This window comes from Carcharodon carcharias, chromosome 28, assembly GCF_017639515.1.
Source record: "Carcharodon carcharias isolate sCarCar2 chromosome 28, sCarCar2.pri, whole genome shotgun sequence".
Classification (NCBI taxonomy): Eukaryota; Metazoa; Chordata; class Chondrichthyes; order Lamniformes; family Lamnidae; genus Carcharodon; species Carcharodon carcharias.
This window is the reverse complement of record NC_054494.1, coordinates 24,607,163-24,628,466: the sequence shown is the minus strand read 5'-3', so window position 1 is coordinate 24,628,466 and position 21,304 is coordinate 24,607,163. Positions and strand designations below refer to the sequence as shown.

The 21,304-nt window shown below is 40.9% G+C and overlaps 1 protein-coding gene across 4 annotated transcripts in view; it reads left to right on the top strand.

The window, feature by feature from the left end:
* kcnma1a (potassium large conductance calcium-activated channel, subfamily M, alpha member 1a) overlaps positions 1–21,304 on the top strand; it is a 770,607-nt gene that overhangs the window by 155,817 nt on the left and 593,486 nt on the right. For all 4 annotated transcript variants that reach the window (XM_041176516.1, XM_041176514.1, XM_041176513.1 and 1 more), the window contains exon 2: positions 3,290–3,454. In XM_041176516.1, the coding sequence (XP_041032450.1) occupies positions 3,290–3,454 (165 nt within the window). The remainder of the gene's footprint in view (positions 1–3,289; positions 3,455–21,304) is intronic.

Below are 21,304 nucleotides of genomic sequence, written 5' to 3'. Positions count from 1 at the left end.
GAGCTAGGGGGTGGGGTGGGGGTGGTTTGGGGCGGTGGTGTGCAATAGACCTGGATATGGTCTATGGATGGATGGCAAAACCAGTTGTGCTCCAGATGTTTTGAAATTTGCAGCCATTTGATTTGAGGGAGTGAAGATATGGGCCACACCATGGGAAAGGTGAGAGAGAGTGAAGCTTTGATGGTGGGCAGGGGCATAAAAGCTAGACGAGAGAGACTGGTTGAGCAGATTGACTGTTGCACGTTTATGAGGCAAGTGGATCGTGCCAGTTGGGAGGTTGAAAGTGCAGAAATGATTTGGAAATTGGTAATGATAGAAAGATCTTGTAGAATATAAAATGAATCCCTGTACTCCTTAGGTCTCGGGCTGGAAACCCTTAATAACCCTCTTCCTGTATCTACATTTAAATTATTTTCCTTCGATAACTCTTTGCTTTGTTAAAGTGACTGAATGTTGTCAGCACAAAATTCTTGATGAGTGGTTGGCTTCTAATACTGCACCAGTTTTTGCTTTTTGATTAGTCAAAGCATTTATGTAGCAGCTCACGATGAACTGCTGGCTGTTTAACCAGTGTATATTTGTTTATTCAGGGAAGTGATGTGGGGACAGTTTTGGGCATAATATATATCCTGAAGACCAGTAAGGTACTAGTGGGAAAATTACTGGATAAGCTTGGGGTGGGGGGCAAATTTCAGAGGCAGAAAGTATAATCTGTTGTTCTCATTGCTGTGAGCAATTGAGTAACACGTCCCATGTGGCTAACTGTTTGGGAGAAAGACATTGGGTAAAATTTTGATGTATTTACATGAATGGTACAGAGCTCCATTCCTCAAGAGAAAATAAGATTTCTGTGGGGCTCCCCAGAGGTACCCTGTTTGTTTCATTATTTGTAGCATATTTAGTCATCACTGAACTGCTTGTATCTCTCAGGTTTCACCATGACAGTACTCCTTGGTTGTATAAGGTATGGAACCATTAGCGTTAGGCTATATGCATGTTTCCATTGATCTGTTGGGAGTGATCCACCACTTTGCTGATTTAGAATATGCTACTCCAGCAAAATTGTAGTCTTCAAAATGTGACAAGATATCAGTATTAAGAAATGTTAAGAGCTTTAGGTTGGTTGAATTTTCTGTATGCTCGAATGACAAAATGAAATAGTGGTTTTCAAATCAGTTTATTCGATAAAGTATATTAGAAACAAGAATGGGCAAGGAAAATGGTGTGATGAACATCTGACAGTTTGGTCAACTAAAGGAAGAGTGATAACTATATAGTACCTTTCATGAGCTTGAGACGTCCCATAGCACTTTACATACAATGAGGTACATTTGAAGTGTAGTTACTATAAGATTTTAACCTGTGCAAAATGTTGATGGCTAACTCCATAGATTTTCAAGCCTAAGGTACTTAGTCTCTTTCTTTTCCCTCCCATGTCCCAACTTTCTCTCTGCTGCTTGCTCTGCCATCCTCTCCCTTCTCCCTCTCCTTTTAGGTATTATTGAACTGACTTACTATCTAAGTCACTTAAATATTAGAAACAGAGATGGTCCCAACACTGATCCCTGTAGCAAAACATTAACAGCTAACTCCAAGCCAGATGCTTGAATTGTAGTTTCCTTTCCACATACTTTTTAAGTAGTAACTTTTGATAAGTAGACTCATTTTGTCACTTAGGATCAGTTGGCATCCAGGAATATAGTGAATTCATGGGGCTTTTATAACCAAAAGGGGGAAGTTTATCAGGAAGTAGGATTGAAGAGAATTAACTGTAAGAAGACTGTGTGCTATATTGTTGATGAAGCAATTCTGTAAATAGGAGTCTATTTTTGGCAGGCTTATATTAAGCCGACTTAAAAACACAGGCTAAAACTAACAACAAAATAAAGGTTTAGGAGACCTTTTCATACTGTTCATAGCGACAGGAAAAGGTTTGAGTTCATCCCAGAGACCCATCTTCCATTTTGCAACATTAACTTTCCAAGTTGCGAATCACAACAATGCCTGTGCCGGAATAGGCCACATGTCACCAGGATCTGGATGTCTGCCAGTGTAAGCTTGCTGACCATGCACGCTGACTGATGAATTCCTTCTACTGCCCCCAGTTTGTCCTGTCTCCTCTCCTGCTGTCTATCATCATGGGGGTGCCAAAATAAATCTGTTCATGTGCAACTGTGAGCACATAGCATGCATGCATATATTTTTGACATATTTTGAGTTCTTAGTACAGAAGTTCACTAGTATAAACTGGAGGATTTTATGAATTCTGTCTTAGATCATGACTCTGGATCTCATCATTTCTTTTGGCTTAGAAACTATAGCCCCAATTTTAACCTTGGTTGTATGGGTGGTGGTGGCTGGGCTATTTTAACTCCCAGCTCATTTAAATCTTGTTGGACAATTTCTGGTCTGGAACAGGTTGGAAGACATTGGGAAGTGGTAGAAAATTATGATGCCCAGAGACTGGTCATGGGCACATGGTTGGTGGGATTGAATGACAGGGGCATTGCGTGGTGGGAATTTTTTTGTTAAGGTAAAAAGGAGCAGCCCAAGGCAGAAGAGGTCTAATTTCCTGGCCCCACAAAAGAATGAAGAAAAACTTATTCTTTTTCAACCCCTTTCGGGGCTAATCCTCTTCCAGCCTGGTTCAGCCTGGCAGGAAGGTGGCAGTGGATTTCCAGCTCAAGTCTTGAGTTAATATCACCAGGACCCAATGTGCATTTATACAAGAAAAACCCCACTGGAATTGAGCAGGTGCCCTTTCTTCCATCTCTGGAAACCAGGCATGTAATCTGGGCAATTGTTGTTGCCCAACTGTTCACTTTCTGCTAAGCAGATAGAGCTAAAATTACTTCCTGTGACTTGGAGCTTCCCATGTATGGTAGTGGATGGACTCGTGTAGCACTTGGGAAACTTGCATTAACAGTGAGGAAATAACCTGATAACTGTTCCGCTCACTGACACCATTGTTGAGGTCCTGGAATTCATTGTATGAAGATTAGGCATTAATCTGAATTCTGCCACCCTAACCACAGCTGGTTTGTGCTACAGGCTGCTGCCCTTGCTGTTGTTTTTTTGTTTTGCTGAGATGTATGAAGGCAGATCTAAGCTTTAGCAAAGTACTTGTATGAGATGAGGATCTGTCTTGATTTTTAGTTACATTCCCTTTTGGTTACTGTTATTACGAGCATTACAGCAAGAAAAATTTGCATTCTTTATAAATGTATCCTCCATCCTGTCATCTTGCTGACAGAAACTAAGACCATACTTTCGTGCTTGTTTCTTTCAGGATGCGCAGAAAATCGGTGTCGGCGCAGCTAACCAGCCAGATGATGCCCTCCAAGACCTGGACGAAAAGGAAGAAATACCACAAGGGGAAGTGGGCTGGATGACTTCTGTAAAAGACTGGGCAGGGGTCATGATATCTGCCCAAACTCTCACTGGCCGAGTTCTTGTGAGTATTAACTTTACCTAGCAGTATATGAGATTCAGCCGAGTTTGTTGTGTTGACACTGGGTAGCACCTGTGTTATTTACTACTGGAGCTAAAATCTATTAAATTGATTGGCAGTAAAATCTATGACCATGTAATAAAAATAAAAGCTAAGCAGAGGGAATCCGATCATTGTAGAGTAATTTGGATACCATTTTGTGCTTTTTTTGCTGCATTCAAAAGCACAGATTATAAGATGAACAAAAAGTGATCTGTTTTGTACCTGTTACTAAAGATTCCGGACCAGGATCCTGATGAACCTTTCTCAAGTGGTTCTTGCCAGTGTTTGCCAAGTTGATATCTAAAAGCAGTCATACATTACTCATGCAATAAATAAGATGTAAGATAAGGGTTGTTGGTCTGCTGTAATTGGGAAACTCAAAGATGTTTGGAGATGGTTAGTAACACACCTGCAAATTTATCTGCATTTAACGCATGTGGAAGGTGTAGTGGTTTTGTCACTGGACTAGTAATTCAGAGACCCAGATTAATGCTCTGAGGACCCGGGTTTGAATCCCTCCATGGCAGGTGGTGGAATTTGAATTCAATAAAAATTTGGAATTAAAAGTCTAATGATGACCTTGAAACCATTGTCGATTGTCATAAAAACCCATCTGGTTCACTAATGTCCTTTAGGGAAGGAAATCTGCCATCCTTACCTGGTTTGGCTTAAATGCCCTCTGAAATGGCCTAGCAAGCTACTCAATCGTATCAAATCACTACAAATTCTCAAATAAGGAATGAAACTGGACAGACCACCTGACATCGACCTATGCACCAGAAATGATGACAAACTCAGCCCTGTTGACCCTGCAAAGTCTCTCAGACTAGTCAAGCAACAGCCTGATATTGTCATCTTCATGGAATCATACTTAAGAGATAATGTCCCAGACACCACCATCACCACCCCTGGAAAGATGGCGACACAGTTGTATCCAGTCAGGAGCGTGTTACCCTGGGAGTCCTCAACATTGACTACGGACCCCATGAATCTCATGGCATCAGGCCAAACATGAGCAAGGAAACCCCCTGATGATTACCACATACTGCCCACCCTCAACTGATGAATCAGTGCTCCTCCAAGCTGAACATCACTTGGAGGAAGCACTGAGGGTGGCAAGGGTGCAGAATATATTCTGGGCAGGGGGACTTCAATGTCTATCACCAAGAGTAGCTCGGTAGCACCTCTACTGACCGAGCTGGCTGAGTCCTAAAGGCATAGCTGCTAGACTGGGTCTGCGGCAGGTGGTGAGGGAACCAAAAAGAGGAAAGACATACTTGACCTCATTGTCACCAACCTGCAGATGCATCTGTCCATGACAGTATGGCAGGAGTGCCCATTCGCAGTCATTGTGGAGACCAAGTCCCGCCGTCACATTGAGGATACCATCTATCGTGTTGTGTGGCATTACCATTGTGCTAAATGGGATACATTTTGAACAGATCTAGCAGCTCAAGACTGGGCATCCATGAGGCACGGTGGGCCAACAGCAGCAGCAGAATTGAACTCAAACACAATCTGTAACCTCATGGTCCAGCATATCCCCCAATCTACCATTACCATCAAGCCAGGGGATCAACCCTGGTTCAGGAGTGCAGGATGGCATGCTAGGAGCAGCACCAGGCATACCTAAAAATGAGGTGTCAACCTGGTGAAGCTATAACACAGGACTACAAATAAGACAAAGAACATAAACAGCAATTGATAGACAGAGCTAAGCAATCCCACAACCAATGGATCAGATCTAAGCTCTGCATTCCTGCCATACCCAGGCGTGAATGGTGGTGGACAATTAAACAACTTACTGGAGGAGGAGGTTCCACAAATATCCCCATCCTCAATGGTGGGGGAGCCTAGCACATAAGTGCAAAAGGTAAGGCTGAAGCATTTCTTCAGCCTACAATCTTCAGCTAGAAGTGCCAAGTGAATGATCAATCTCAGCCTCCTTTGGAGGTCACCAGCATCACAGAAGCCAGCCTTCAGCCAATTCAATTCACTCCACGTGACATCAAGAAATGAAGGCACTGTATACTGCAAAGGTTATGAGCCCTGACAATATTCCGGCAATAGTACTGAAGACTTGTGCTCCAGAACTTGCCGCGCCCCTAGCCAACCTGTTCTAGTACAACCAAAACACTGGCATCTACCCAGCTATGTGGAAAATTGTCCAGGTTTTTCTTGTACACAAAAAGCAGGACAAATCCAAACCGGCCAATTAGCACCCCATCAGCCTACTCTTGATCATCAGTAAAGTAATAGAAGGAGTCATCAACAGCGCTATAAAGCGGCACTTACTTAACAATAACCTGTTAACTGACGTCAATTTGGGTTCCACCAGGGCCACTCAGCTCCTGACATCATTGCAGCCTTGGTTCAAACATGGATAAAAGAGCTGAACTCCCGAGGTGAGGTGAGTGACTGCCCTTGACATCAAGGCTGCATTTGACCGAGTGTGGCATCAAGGAGCCCTAACAAAAGTGAAATCAGGGGGAAAACTCTCCACTGGTTCGGGTCATACCTAGCACAAAGGAAGTTGGTTGTGGTTGTTGGAGGTCAGTCATCTCAGCTTCAGGACATCACTGCAGGAGTCCCTCAGGGTAGTGTCCTCAGCCCAACCATCTTCAGCTGTAGCCTCAACTTTACACCTCTAAAAATGTCATGCCTCATTGAATTTCTAGGCCTATCTCTGAGGTAGAAAAGTCCTGATCTCAGCCTTACTCAAAATATCAGGACAATTGGTTGCGTTTTTATGATAGATTATTAATATATATTTCGATTAAATTACTGTGAGTGTGAAGAATTCCTCTTTTATTATCTTGTAAAATTAGGCTGAACAGTTATTGAATTGCCAATAATCAGAAACTGCTGCACAACAGATATTGGCAACTTGATCTCTCTCAGCAAAAACTATTGACTTAGTGTAGCATAATCTCAAGGCATTGTGTTGACTGTTGCTATACCCCAGTTCGGGGTAAAAATTGGTTATAGCTTGTTTTTGGGCCTTTAACACCGGCATGAAGACCTGAGTCCCACCCAAAATTGATCAAAATCTAAGCAAGTTCCCCTGAAGCTCATGCCACCTACAGTTAGCGCAAAAATATTTAGTAGTCAATTGTTCAATTTTTGAGAGATTATGTTGATTATTCCATGTTTTATTAGTTTTTTTGTTGTGAATGATATATTTATTCACTCTGCAATATGTAAATTTCTGGATGTTAGCTTTTGTAATATAAATTGGATAAAGTGTTTCTCCATATCTAAACCACTGATTATTCTTAGAATGAATACATGGAAATGCTCTTGACATGGAAATGTTCTTACTATCAATGGTTGTCTGGTGTGAATGTTAATGACAGAGTCCCCCAACACTTGGTAGCTCTACTGAGAGACAGCCTGCACAAATACAGACCCAAAATTTAATGAGCCCTTCATATAAAGTTAAGGCCACATATATTATTGAAGAAAGTAATTAATTTCAACACTGTAACATTTTTGGTTTCAAGAGACAGTTATAACTTGCTTCATGTTTGCTCTTGAAGTGTTATCTTCAAAAGATCTTTAATTATCTCATTAGGAATAATTTGATGTGTAATTGTACCTACTGTTCTCTGTGACAGGCTATAATATTTGACAGAAGCTGTTATCCTCCAGGAACAGTGTTGCAATTGCTGTACAATAGCCTTTGTCCTACATTGTACTGCTTGATCCCAGTTGCACTCTGGATTCAGATGGCATTTATAAACCTCATGCACTTCTTTCTTACTCTGCACCTCTTTTTAAAAACCTGCCCCCCTTGCCCATATCAATGTTCAGTAGGATCATTGCACTGATTCCAATGAGAAGCTTTGCTTAAAAGGAGCACTAGTCTATGGCTTATCAGTATAATGTTGTGGCTCTACCTCTGGTATGTGGTGTAGACAAATTATTCATTATATGTTTACTATCCTGTCAGCTGATGAAATATAGTCCTCTGTCTCACCCTGACACCTGATAACTAAGTGGGACAGTCAAAGACCCAATGTGGGATGAGAAGGTTGCTGCAAGATATGCAACCACCACCCCTAAACTTGTGCTGTTGTAACTGGTTGCAGATCAGTGACAATGGAAAAGAATGACTTTCCCCCTCACTTTTCTTCCCATCCTGTTCCCCATCAAGAAGTGAATCAGGTCTGGAATTTAAAATAGGAGGCGGTAACAGAAGTGGACCTGGACGTTTCCGGCTTGACTAATGCACCAAGAACAGCCCCACCAATTTAAAATAGAAGTACCATAGGTTGAAAAGGGACATTGACCTGAAACATTAACCCTGTTTCTCTCTCCACAGATGCTGACAGATCAGCTGAATATTTTCAAAATTTTTTGTTACTTATTTCAGAAATCAAAAAAAGTTGTTGAAAGAATTTTAATTAAATCAAACTTTGTGGGGAAAACATCTTGAGTCAAATATTAATTGGATGCATGAACTGTAATCTTGGAATCTTTCAGTCTATGGATTGAGACATTTAGACATTAATTTTGGAACATTGCATAATTTGCTGCTAATACTTGCCTGACCAGGAGCCAGCCTGTGTACGAGTAATTTCTCTAATTAGAGTAGATAGCTAAGGCTGATCTACTGACTGAGAAATTATTAATAGCAAAATTGAACTGTAGCTAATGTCCAAGTGCCAATACTCAGTGCCAAGTTTTTTTCTGAAATGCAAGCATACTAATCTTCATCTTAAAACCTATGGTAATTAAAGATCAAATACATATGTCAACTGTTATCTCATAGCATTACAATCTATAGGCTAATGTTATTTGTTCATATTCATTTTGGAATATTTCTTTTGAGGTGCTTCAAATTCCAGCTTAATTAGGATCAATTTGCTCTCTAGTAATCCTAATTGTGGCAGGTGAAGCTGGGCTTATGCATCTGACTTAAGAAAATGCTTATTCTTGCTAATTAAAGGAATGCCAATCTTTAATGCCACTGAAATACAAGCACATTATGGAGAATAAGAAGTGCAAAGCAGCCCTGAAACTGCGTATTTTGGCAAAGCAGCACATCTACTAATTATCTAGATGAAAAACATACAAAACAGCATGTGGTGTTTTAATTTGAAAGATGGGGAAAATGGCAATCAGTACAAATTAGTTTAATTTACCATTGAGACTTTCTTGCTGTCTCTCAATAAGCAATATTCTGCATCAAAGGGAATGGAAGGTGGGAGAAGATCCTTTTGCTAAAATCATGACAAATGTTTTCTTGAGTTGTAAAAATTACATTACCCTTCCAACTGCTCTCTCTTTGTACTTTAATTGTTTCACTTATTAGGAAACAATATCATGCTTTATGTTTTGTTAAAAAATCACAACCACCAAAGCAGCAAATCAAGAGAGATTTTCAATTTTACTGTTTTCTTCAATCATAAAGCTTTAGTAAGGTAGCATTAACCTCCAAAAGGTTAATGGTTTTGTATGATGTTATTATGGTATTTTATTTCACATCACTGTTAAAATGGCAGATGGAGGGATGTCATGCAAATATGGTAAAGTCAGGTCTTGTGGTTATAACTGAACAATAAACAGCCACAACTAGGATTTGGGACAGTTCATGTTTGCATTATTGAGATTATGCAAGTTCACCTGCTTGGCAGAATGTGGTTGCAGAATCCTAAGTATAGAGTTTCATCCAGGGTGAACACCAGGGCCTGTGGAGCTCAAGTTCTTTAAAATGACATAATCTGTGGAGCTCCACCATGATGAATGTTAGTAACTATGGAGTTCCATAATAAGTGTCAGTAACCATGGAGCTGAACTAGCATGTTTGCAAAATTCTACTGGTATAAAAAATTAAGTAGGACTCTTTGCAGATAGCAATCAAGTGCAAGAATTTTGGCTGTTCATTTTTTTCCTTTCTTAACCTGGAGTTACCAAACAACCATCTTAGGGGTGATCAGCCAGCTCAGCATAAACTTATTTTAAGATAAAAGCAAAATACTGTGGATGCTGGAAATCTGAAACAAAAACAAAAGTAGCTGGAAAAACTCAGCAGGTCTGACAGCATCTGCGGAGAGGAACGCAGTGAACATTTCAAATCCGTATGACTCATCATCAGAACTAAAGAAATATAGAAATGTGGTGAAATATAAACTGGTTGAGGGGGGTGGGACAGGTAGAGCTGGATAGAAGGCTAGTGATAGGTGGAGGCAAAGAAGAGATTGCCAAAGATGTCATAGAAAATTTTCTAATAATTTATAATTTTTTAAATATATTTTTCTTTTCCCACCAATTTTTAAATTTATTATCTATCTTTTTATCTCCACCTTTTAGCCCATTTCGATCCCTTCCCCCCACTAGAGCCATCTGTCACTTGCTTGCCCTGCTTTCTACCCGTAATGTCACCATTAGCACATTCCTTAGATAATATCACCACCGTCAACACCCCTTTGTCCTTTTGTCTATGACATCTTTGGCAATCTTGTCTTTGCCTCCACCTATCATTGGCCCTCTATCCAGCTCTACCTGTCCCACCCCCCTCAGCCAGCTTATATTTCACCAGATTTCTATATTTCTTTAGTTCTAATGAAGAGTCATACGGACTTGAAACATTAACTGTGTTCCTCTCTGCAGATGCTGTCAGACCTGCTGAGTTTTTCCAGCTATTTTTGTTTTTGTATAAACTTATTTTATATGGCTTAATACTCCATTGATGCATTTATTCATTGAACCATTGAGGAACTACAGCTTTTCTTAGCTTAAATTGGCCTTTGAGGCCCTGATAAAATCTCAGAAGAACCTACAAACTTGGTGTTATTTGCAAAACATAGAATAAATCGAGTGTCCTAAAATAGAAAGCGCTTGGGAGAGGGGAGTAGTGAAATGAGCCATCCTATTAGCGTTTATATGTTAATCAACCAAAGGGTTTCCAACTCTGGTTGAATGAATTCCTAGAGGTTTCATCACATGACCTCATGCCTCCGATGTTCCGCCCCACGCACTCCCACCATTGGTTGCCCAAAACATCCATGATCAGGATGCACAGACTTTCCACACCAATTGGAAAGCAAAAAAGCTCTTGGTCAAGAATTATCTAACTCAGTGACTATCAGAAAATGACTTCTGTCATTTTACTGTAGCGTTGCCACAGCAGCATCCTATGGATTAGTCTTCAATTTCTGGAGACTCTAAGGCCAATCGTGATGGGTTGACAACTTTATAAACCATTTAGGCTCGGCAGTTATGTTTAAAAAGTGGCCCACATTTTGTGGTTGTAATAGTAATGAAATTGTCAGTGTTCACCATCATTGTTCATCATTCACCACAACTGTGAAACTGACAGCAACTTCCGGCATGTGCTCATATGCAGTTAACTGCAGAAATCCAGAAATTCCTATCAGTGATTCCCTGCTCCTGTCCAGGTATCTGATGTCCCAGCAGATGGAAATTGCTTCAGTTGACATGAATTTGTACTTTTACATTATTAGTCCTGATTTAAATGCCCTTGAATAAATAACTTCTTGTTAAATGAGGTGTGCTAAGTTCATAATTACTGTTGAACAATCTCTCAGGCCTTGAAAACGAATTTTCCATTTATGGAATGTCATATTGATGATTATGATTTTTTAAAAGTCCATAGGTTTTTATAATAATTTTCAAGTCTTATGAAACTTCAGCTTCTATCTCAACCCTCTGAGAATATCTGAATATTTATTTTGCTTTCTTTAAAATGATTAAGGCGTGAATGATATTCAGTGCTTTTTTACTTCCTGATTTGCTGTCTGTGAGCATTCATCAATGTGATTGGCTGCTTAGCCTGCTTGATGCCATCAATGTTACCAGATACCAGCAATCCGCTTGAACTGCTGCCAAAATCAAATTAATGTCAGGAACGGTGAAATTCATTCCACAGAGATCGATCTTTGTGGGTAGTTTTCTTTGAGGTCAGCAGCGGGTGCTATCACTTTGTCGCTTACAATTGCTTCTCAGCTCTGTATTGGTAACTTTTTGTGTCATTCTGTTTTCTTTTGATTCTGATTGGCATACATCTGTTCTGTTTTGCTTGCCCTAAGCATTTTTCTGGAAAGTTAATCACGGTGCAGCCCCATAACTGCTCAGAAGAGCTGATCGCAAGTCTAAGCTAGGAGGACACCAGATAAAGAGAGCTATTTAAAGTGAAAGGGCATAAATGGGGATGGGACCAGTGTCATAGAGGTCAAACAGGAATAAGCAAATGAAGCTATTTCTACTTGCTGCTGTTAAATGATGTTGGAGGAATGAGTTCATGCTGGTAGAAGTTAAAACTCACTGGTTTCCTCAGTGCAGTTTTTTCTTAAACTGCTTGACTCCGTCTGGCTAACCACAATATTGTTGTGAGCTTCTCTGACCTGCCCTGGAGCTGTGTAGTCCCAGTTGTTGCTTCACATGGATAAGATACAGATCAAGAGGCAGATGGTGTTCAATGTCTTATGCTCTATGTGTTTCCAGACACACTCCCAAATGTTAACTATCCTTGAGGCTGGAAAAGATTAATCTATAAATGTCCTGAATCCGATTCCAGTTAATAGACTAAAGGAAAATGAAAAGCATAATGTTGGTATGATGTGACTTTTATGTAAATTGTGCCTAGAGTACTGATTACAGTAATACTTTAACTTCCCAATATGGTATAAACACATGTTCCCATAAAAACATTTGTTATAAATCTTAAATATAAGGATGTGTAAATTGTACAATATAATTACAAACTCCAACAGAGGAAGTCAATCATTGTGTGTTGCCCGTAGTACAGATGGCTGTAACTCTCCACAGGTCTAACCTTCAGTTTTTGTTATTGCCCAGTAACCATTTTAGAACCACATGTTCATAGATCAACATCTGCCTGTTTAGGACATGTTTGCTGTGTAAAGCCTGGCTCCCTTGACAAGTGCAAGGCTGACTCGAAGTAATATGAGGTGCAGTCATGCAAAGATAGTTTAGAAAAGAAATAAAAAACCTGGCAGCTTTTAAATCCACCACAATTAAATTGCCTAGATGATCAGATGAACTCTCCCTGCTGTAATTTTCCATGCCATAAGGGCTGGAATGCAACCTGTGAGAAAGCAGTGATGGGCTAATAAAATGTGACTAAAATCAGTAATTTCTGCTTCCAATATCTCATGTTATTTCTACATAACTGATGTGAGTTAAAGCTTGGTTAAAGATAATTTTTGATAACTAGCATAAAAATTATAAACCACTGTAAATCACAAACAGGTGTCATATTATCCCTTTCAATCCATTACAGTATCGATCTCTGCCTGTCAGTAAAAATATAAGAAATATTTCACTCATGGCCTTTAGTCACTCTGAGCCATGTACTTAATAGCCCCAATTTTGCCAGACCAGCAAAATCCACCCTGGGAATGTTTCCTGTGTGACCCATGCTGGCGCACTCCACACTGAGATAAGTGTGCCCAACCTTTTGGACTCAGCTTCTTTAAATAAGCTCTCAGTGTAGCTTTGGCCTCGAGTTAACAGTTAGCCTAATAGGGCAGGGACACAATTTGGCCAGCAGCTGATACTTAAGTGAACTGTATATACTAAGTTGTTGCATATGGGGCACATTATTACAACAGCTTTTACAAAGCTTCAAATTCAATTTTAACTATTTCTGTTCTTGCCAAGGCTAGGCAGGTCGAAGAACAGTCAGGCAAAGGTGAAGTGAGTGAAAAGTCAATGTGCAGGTGCAAAATTAAGTCTGTGGGGAAGTGATGGGGCAGTGCAGCAGCCAGTCCACCTGCTCAAAACTGGGTAAGTGGGCATTCCGCTCGTTGCTCTATGTGGATGTGAGGAGCATTTCCTACACTGGCAAGCCAGCGGACAGCAGTATACTTTGTCTGTAAAGAGATGGTATGTGTACCGGGGTGGGTACATTTGTTACAGCCTGCATTCTTGGGAACCTGACCACTCCCAGAAAATGTTTTCAGTCTTATTGAGCTGATATCTCCTTTCCACAGTGAAAGTGATGAACTTGTCTCTTGGGAGCAAAAGATCTTTTGTCACGTGAACAGCCTACTGGCCAACTTGATATCACCGGCGGTGGCTTGGATAGATGAAGTGGAGTAGAAACATAGGAAGTAGGACATTACTCCCTTGAGCCTATTCATGCATTCAATTAAACCATGTTTGGTCTGTATCTTAAACCACCTTTGTCCCATAGTCCTTAATAGGATTTTGTAAGATTATAAAGGCTATATGGCAACAAAACAGGTTATTCAGTTCAACCAGTCCATGCTGGCATTTACGTTTCACCCAAGCCTCCTCCCATCTTTTCGCATCTAAATCTACCATCATAGCCATCTACTTCCTTCTTGCTCGAATACTTGTCTAGCTTCCCCTTAAATGCATCTACACTACTCGCATTAGCCACTCCCTGTGGTAGTGAGTTCCACATTCTTATCAATCTTTGGGTGAAGAAATCTCTTCTGAATTTTCTATTGCATTTCCTTGTCACTATCTCATTGATGGCCTCTGGTTAGGTTCTTTCCCAAGAGAAGAAACATCTCTCTCTATCTGCTATCAAAATTTTTCTTAATTTTAAAGGCCTTGATTAGGCAACCCCTCAGTCTTTTTTCAAGAGAGAAGAATACATTTACCAACAAAAACCTGTCCATCTCAGTTTTGATATTTTCAATTGAAGTAGCCTCAACAGCATTTTTCAGGAGAGTGTTTTGGATTTCCACTACCTTTTGTGTGAAGAAGCGTTCTTGCCATCGCCACTGATGACCTCCAAGTAAAAGTTTAGCATGGGTGGATTTTGTGTTTGTGGGCCAGTCTCTAAGAGATGGCATAGCTATGTGACAATGACCAGTGCTGAAGACAGGTTTGTTCTGACGTATCCAAGAAAGACTGAGTCAATAAATATGAGTCCTGGGATCAGGACAGATGCACACATAATATGTGGGGTATTTACTACTTCCTAGAACTGTCTTTTCTCATCAAAATCTAGGATTGCCAAAAAGAACCATAAATAAATTTGTTTCTTGCCCATTTCTATCGCTACAAAAGAAATAGCAGCTAAAAGTGGGATGGCTGTGTTTTTTGATTCTTTCAAGGAACGTGGGCATCGCTGGCAAAGCCAGCATTTGTTGCCCATCCCTAATTTCCCTTATGCCGTTGCAGAGGGCAGTTAAGAGTCAACCACATTACTGTGGGTCTGGAGTCAAATTTAGGCAGAATGGGTACGGATGACGGAGCTCCTTTCCTAAAGGACATTAGTGAGCTAGATGGGTTTTTACAACAATTGATAGTTTCATGGTCACCATACTGAGACTAGCTTTCAATTCCAGATTTTATCAATTGAATTAAAATTCCACCAGCTGGCGTGGTGGAATTTGAACCCATGTCCCCAGGACATTAATTTGGGCCTCTGGATTATTAGTCCAGTGACATTTCCACTATGCCACTGCCACCTCCCCAAAATGGAGTTGGAAATGTACCTTCAATGCAATAGATCAGACTGAAACTGCAAATAAGACAAATGCACCAATAAAGATACAGATAAAGCAGTATCTGTTGTCCTATCTCAGATCCTTGTCCATTGCACCCACAACTTCATGTTTGAATCCTCATGTTTGAATCCTTCCAATCCGGTCCCTTCCAAAGCACAGAAACACGGTTAACCAAAGTTGTGAATATCATTCCCTATGATTTTGTTATCCTGCCTAGTTAACAACAGTGTCCTTGTGGATTATTCTTGGATTCTTGGAAAGTCCAGGGCACTCCTAGAGAGTTGGCAGCCCTGTGCAAAACATCTGCATTTTACCCCACCAAAAGAGTTGGAGATTTAGCTGGGTGTCTGATTGTGTAACCCAAGCTACCAGCCAGTCAAGCTGTACACTTCCAGCTTCAGCTTTTTTTTTAAAAAAAGGTACATTTGGGATTCTCAGCGAGGTACTATGCTCAAACTCACAAGTAGATCATTGCCTCAGTGTACGCACGTGGCCAGGTTATGAGCGATGTTTTGCAGCATTGTCTTTTGGGACCATTGATGTTCACCATTATCAGTAATGATTTGGGTCAGATTATTAATGGACCCATCCACATATTAGTGACTCACACAAAAATATGGACAGGAATAAGGAATGTGGAGCAAATATATAGGTTACTGGCTGATTTTGATAAATTAGATTAAAGAGCCTTTAGCGGCAGATAATCTTTCAATGGATAAGTGCAGTGTAGTGCTTTTGTATCTGAGGGAAATCCAGGCATACGTTAGTAACATCGGCATCTTAGGAAACAGGGTGCCATTGATGCTAACTTATTCAAATTCACAAATCACATGCTAAAGACAGTGGGATTTTCGGCACTTTTGCTTGGACAGTAAACTGTAAAACTAAGGCCACAGAGTAAGCCATACAGGGCATTGATATGGCCACACTATCCCTACACATAGAGGAAAATGTCAAGACTGTTCTTTCTCTCCCTCCCTTTCTTGCTCACCTCTCCCACACCCAGTAATTTTTTCTCTCTTGTGCTTCCTTAGTGTCTCTGTGATCCTTTCAATCCATCTCAGTCTTTCTTTCTCCCTCCTCATTCAGTCTTTTACTCCTTCCACTCATTCTCTGACTTCTTCTCTCCCTTTTTCTCTCTCTCCCCTCTCTTTTACTCAGTGTCAGTCTGTCAGTAATGTCAATTGGCTGCTTTGTAAATGATCAGTCAGCAGTTCTGACCTTTGCTCATGTTACATCGACGCAGTCTGCAATATGTGCATATTTTACCATATACAAGATAGCCTTGTAATCCTTTGCATCTTATCTCTTTTCTCTACATGCTGAACCATAGCGCATTTAAGGTATACACATCATACCCCATTACCCGGTGTGAATGCTGGAAATGCTCACTTAATGGGGCCTCTAAAACATTCTAGGCAAAGTTTTAAAGTTGCAACTTCAGTGTGAGTATTAGTAAAGCTGGAAGCCTAGAGGACAGATAAATATTAATGGGACACACAGAGAGAAGAAAGAAATTGTCTTATATATACAATAGAATCATTAAATAATAGGCAGGTGTTGTCACATCGAATGTCAACATCTGATACTGGCCTAGTTTGGATCATATTAGAATCCTGATTACTTCCTATTTATGAAAAAATTCTCATGGCCTCTTGCACACTGTTTTTTGTCCTATAAATATCTCCCACTGTTATAGCTGCTAATAAAGCTTGTAGCCACTGCAACAAATAATTAAGGCTGTAACAGTGGTATTCTACCATTTTGATCTCAGTTTTGCAGCTGTAGACTGCTTCATTCGACCTCATTCAACCTTTGCTGGTGCAATGGAGTGTAAGTGTATATGACACACAAGAGTGTTATCCAGTTTCTGCTGATTTTGTGTTTCTGATCCTGGGTAACACTTTTTTTCCTGTCATGGCTCATTTTGTGTATGGAGCAGGAGTTTTATCAGTCTCTGGGGGCACGTGTGTATGTGTCCACTCACCAAGCAGTTGTGTGTGTGTGCACAAGTGTGCATGGCTCACTCTGAGTCTCAGAGTTCTCTCTCTCCCGCACGCACACACTCGCTCACTCTCTCACATGCTCGCTCTCCCCTGCCCGCTCGCTTTCCCATGTGCGCGCTCTCACGTGCACGCTCGCTTGCGCTCTCACATGCACGCTCGCTCGTGCTCCCACGTGCTTGCTCGCTCGCGCTCTCACGTGCACGCTCGCTCGCGTTCTCACGTGCACGCTCGCTTGCGTTCTCACGTGCACACTCGCTCGCACTCTCACACGCTCACTCTTTGCAGCCTTACTGGAAAAGCTCAAATCTCAAGCTTCTCTTTCCAACTCTCTCTCCTTGCCCTTCTTATTATCCTGGTGAACCTACAATGCCCCTTTTCTATAACTTCGGTATCCTTTCCATTTGAGGGTACTCAAATACTAACATCCTCTCCCCATCCTCTCGCACTCTTGCTTTCCTCAGTTCATTTCCTTGCAGCTCATTTTCCTACTGGGCCAGCCTGCTGCTCATGTTCGGGCCATTGGCTGCTTTTCTCTGTAAATGGAAAACTCACACCATCATCTGCTCTGGTGGGCAACAGTGCCTTGGACTGAAGTTCAGCCTTTCATAAACTGATGGACTGGGGCTCCCAACCCTCCTGGAATGACCCAGAATTTCCTGGAATTGAGGGGTTCCTCCCCATGCACTCTCTCCAATAGCCCAAAGATCAGTGACATAAGTTTCTTGCCAAATTGCATCCCAAATCCCCACCTCTAACCCCTGGCCAGTGACACCAGCGAGTTGGAACCATGCGTTGAAAATTCAGTAGAGGTCGGAGAACCAGGAATTGGGGGCAAGGCCTGGAAGGGAGAATGCACTCTCGTTGATGTGCCTTTTGGGCAGATCTCCCAATTAGGATGCTGTGTCCAGGAGATCCATTGACTTTGGGACAACGGCAGCCAGGTTTCAGAGTTGGGACGTTCAGTGCAGCCTGTGGATATGGCCATCTGCTGCCTGCGAGAGGTGCATGCTGCCAATAGCAAAAGATGCAAATTGAGCCAGAGCACCCGAGGACATTCTGTTGCAGGGTCATGAGGACTCGAAACGTCAACTCTTTTCTTCTCTGCCGATGTTGCCAGACCTGCTGAGTTTTTCCAGGTAATTCTGTTTTTGTTTTTTCACCTGAGGACACGTGGCACTCGCTCACTACCCCGGGGTGTGAGGCAGCTACTTGAGAGAAGGGTGATGCTGTCTGAGCCCAGGCCCCCCTGAAAGCAGCGGTAATCAGCATCATCTGCACACCCCTCTCCCAGGCCATGGTTGTATTCCTCTCACCTTTGTGTCAGATGGTCATGGGTTCAAGCCCTACTGCAGAGGTTTGAGTGCTGAGGGAATGACTCACTGTTGGAGGTGCTGTCTTTTGAAATGAGATGTTGAACTGATGCCCTGTTTGTTGTCTTTGGTTGATGTAATGAGCTCCCTGGCACTATTCGAAGCAGGGCTGGAGATGTCTCCCAGGGCTCTGGCCAACATTTATCTCAATTTAATGTTAAAAAGCAGATTATCTGGTTAGTTACCTCATTATAGTTTGTAGAAATTTTCATGTAAGGTTTCAGTTTTCATAGAAAAACACACGGAATTGTGGCATGCGGTCCCAAAACAATACAAAAATATCATTTGGTATTCAGAGATTTTTATATTGGCCTGTTTCTCAGTGGTATATTCCTTTCCTGAGCTGTTGGCAATTGTGGGATGCATCATCATCATCTTTTGAAGCTGATTGGCAGCTTTTCTGAGGCTTATTGATTGGCATGTTCCCTCGCTATCCTTCACACATGTATTTGCTTGCACAAGCAAGCATCTATTTATTGTTGTTTGTACTCTGAAAGTCCTGAAAGAATTGTCATGGCTCAGAGCAAAATGGAAGCCTGCCTCGGCTTCCTTGGAATGAATCCATGAATATAGAAGGCCTGCACAATCATTTAACTAAATTTAGCATATGATAGTTTGTTTTATACAGTTGCAGAGACATTTAAGTCTGTTTTCCATTAAATTAATTACATTGTTTTCACAAGTTTTGGTGCATTCCCTGGGGCAGTAACATGCAAGGCCTCAGTGACGATGGATGATTGGCATTAAGTGGAGCTTCGGCGGATCCAGGCCACCAGAGTCCCTGTAAAATAGTACCTCTGTTCACTGGTGCAGAAAATAAGAGTGCTGAAAAAGCAGCCACAATTATTGTACAGAAATCAGTGTCCATGCAGCCTTCAAGGCAGTAAACCTCTTAATGATGCCTGCTGTTGCATACAGCTGAAACCAGTGTACACTCGGCTCCTTTCCTGCACCTGTTCCTGTCTGAACTTTGGAGCTCTGAGTAATTATGTAAGTCATCTGATCTTGGAAAATGGATTGCTGTTAGCACATGTCCAATCTGGTGAGGTTTGCAGATCTCTCTGCAAATCATTTAGAACTGACTTATTCAATGCATAAAATCAGCCCCCGTGAATTTAAGATTGATCTGTTGTTTTATGAAACTTGAAGCAATCCAAGCTATATTGCGATTATTTTACCAGTTAAGCGGATGGTGACAATATCCTCATTTGCTTTAGTGACATTCTAATTCAAGATTTTTTTTTAAAAAGAGAAATTGAACTATTTCTGAGAGAGGCGCTTTAATTATATGTAACCCCTTGAATCGAATTAAGCAAATACATGAGCGACTTTTTCTTAACTTGAAATACTTCCCTCAAAGATGTTTAACTGATAGAAAATGGATATTGGGTGTCTTTTTAATGCAGATTATTTGTCAAAGACCATCTCCTGAATTTCAATCTTCCCTGATGCGCCTGGAACGGATCCCATTGATAACATCACTAAAGCTTATTTACTTCACTGAGCAAATGGAGGATGAATGTGGCTCCATTGCTATTACGGCACAGCAGATGGTAAATGCTGAGTTGTTCAAATCCCAAAGGGAAACTTGAAACAACTGCCACAACTTGTTTTGCAATTTGCAATTTCGAGATGCGTGCCTTGAATTCAGTAGTAATAAGACCACCAAGTCTTATAGGTGTTTACAAAACTAGACTATTAAACATTTATTAACAAGAGAAATGATTTTAACACATACATAGATCTACAAATTAAAACTATGATAACTTCTAAATCCTCTACTTAATCTGACTCCCAGTTACATTTTTGTTAGGGCAACAGTAATCACACAGATTTTAAAAGATCCAGGCAAAGTGAGACAATACTGTGAACCAGCCAAATTCAAAGTGAGTTTTTTTAACTTCAGCTCTTTGAAGACAGCAGCTTGAGGCATAGATGCTGAAGGCTTGTCACACATGTTAGATCTTAAAAATACATACCTTTACACACATCCTTCGCTCCTTTATATGTTTTCCCTTTTGAATGCAAATTCCTATTGCTTCACTATGTCTTTGGACTTTATCTTTCTGATAATCTCTCATAGTACTAAGTTTTAACCAATAATCTTTGGGAAAAATAAACAGACTGTTTCTAAACTTCACCTGGCTAGGTGACACATTTCACCCTGCCTTCGAAAACAATCTAGTCTGGTTTATTTAAAAATGCAAATGTCCTTTTACATCCTACATTCTAAACATCCCCCATGTTTTCGTCAAAGCCTTCAGACCAGCTGCCTTTGATCCAATTAAGTCTCTCTCTCACTCACACACTCTCTTTCTCTCTCTCTGTCTCTTTCTCACACACACACACACACACACACACACACCACTATTTTACAATAAATTGAGAATTATTATATCTTCCTGACAATGGCTTCAAACTAATTATCTAATTACATTAAAATCTTCTGGACTAGATACATTTTACCATAAAAATGTAATTTTGTACTACATCTTCATACTAGTTTCATCTCCCCATACCCAGACAGTATTCAATAAAGTACAGTGATAATTTGCACAGTTTCCTGACTCCAGAAAACAAGTTCAAGGCTTAAATTCAGCCAATGCCTTTGAGTGCTCTTTTAAATTTAGGAATTTATCAGGGTATTTGTTAAGACTTTGAACAAACAACCCTGATCTTGTGAATCCTCAAATCTCATTGTGGTGAGTTGAAGGGGTTCATTGCCTGAAAGGGTGTTGAAAGCAAACAATAACAGTAAAAAAAAAAGGATACGGGGAAAGAACAAGGGAGTGGGATTAATTAAATAGCTTTGCCAAAGAGGCAGCGCAGGTGTGATGGGCCAAATGGCCTCCTGCCTAGTATCATTCAATGAAAGCTGCTGGATCAATATAAAAATGCCTGCCTACATGTGATTCCAGTCCCACACCTTGTGACTGACTCTTAGACAAATAGTGAAGGGCA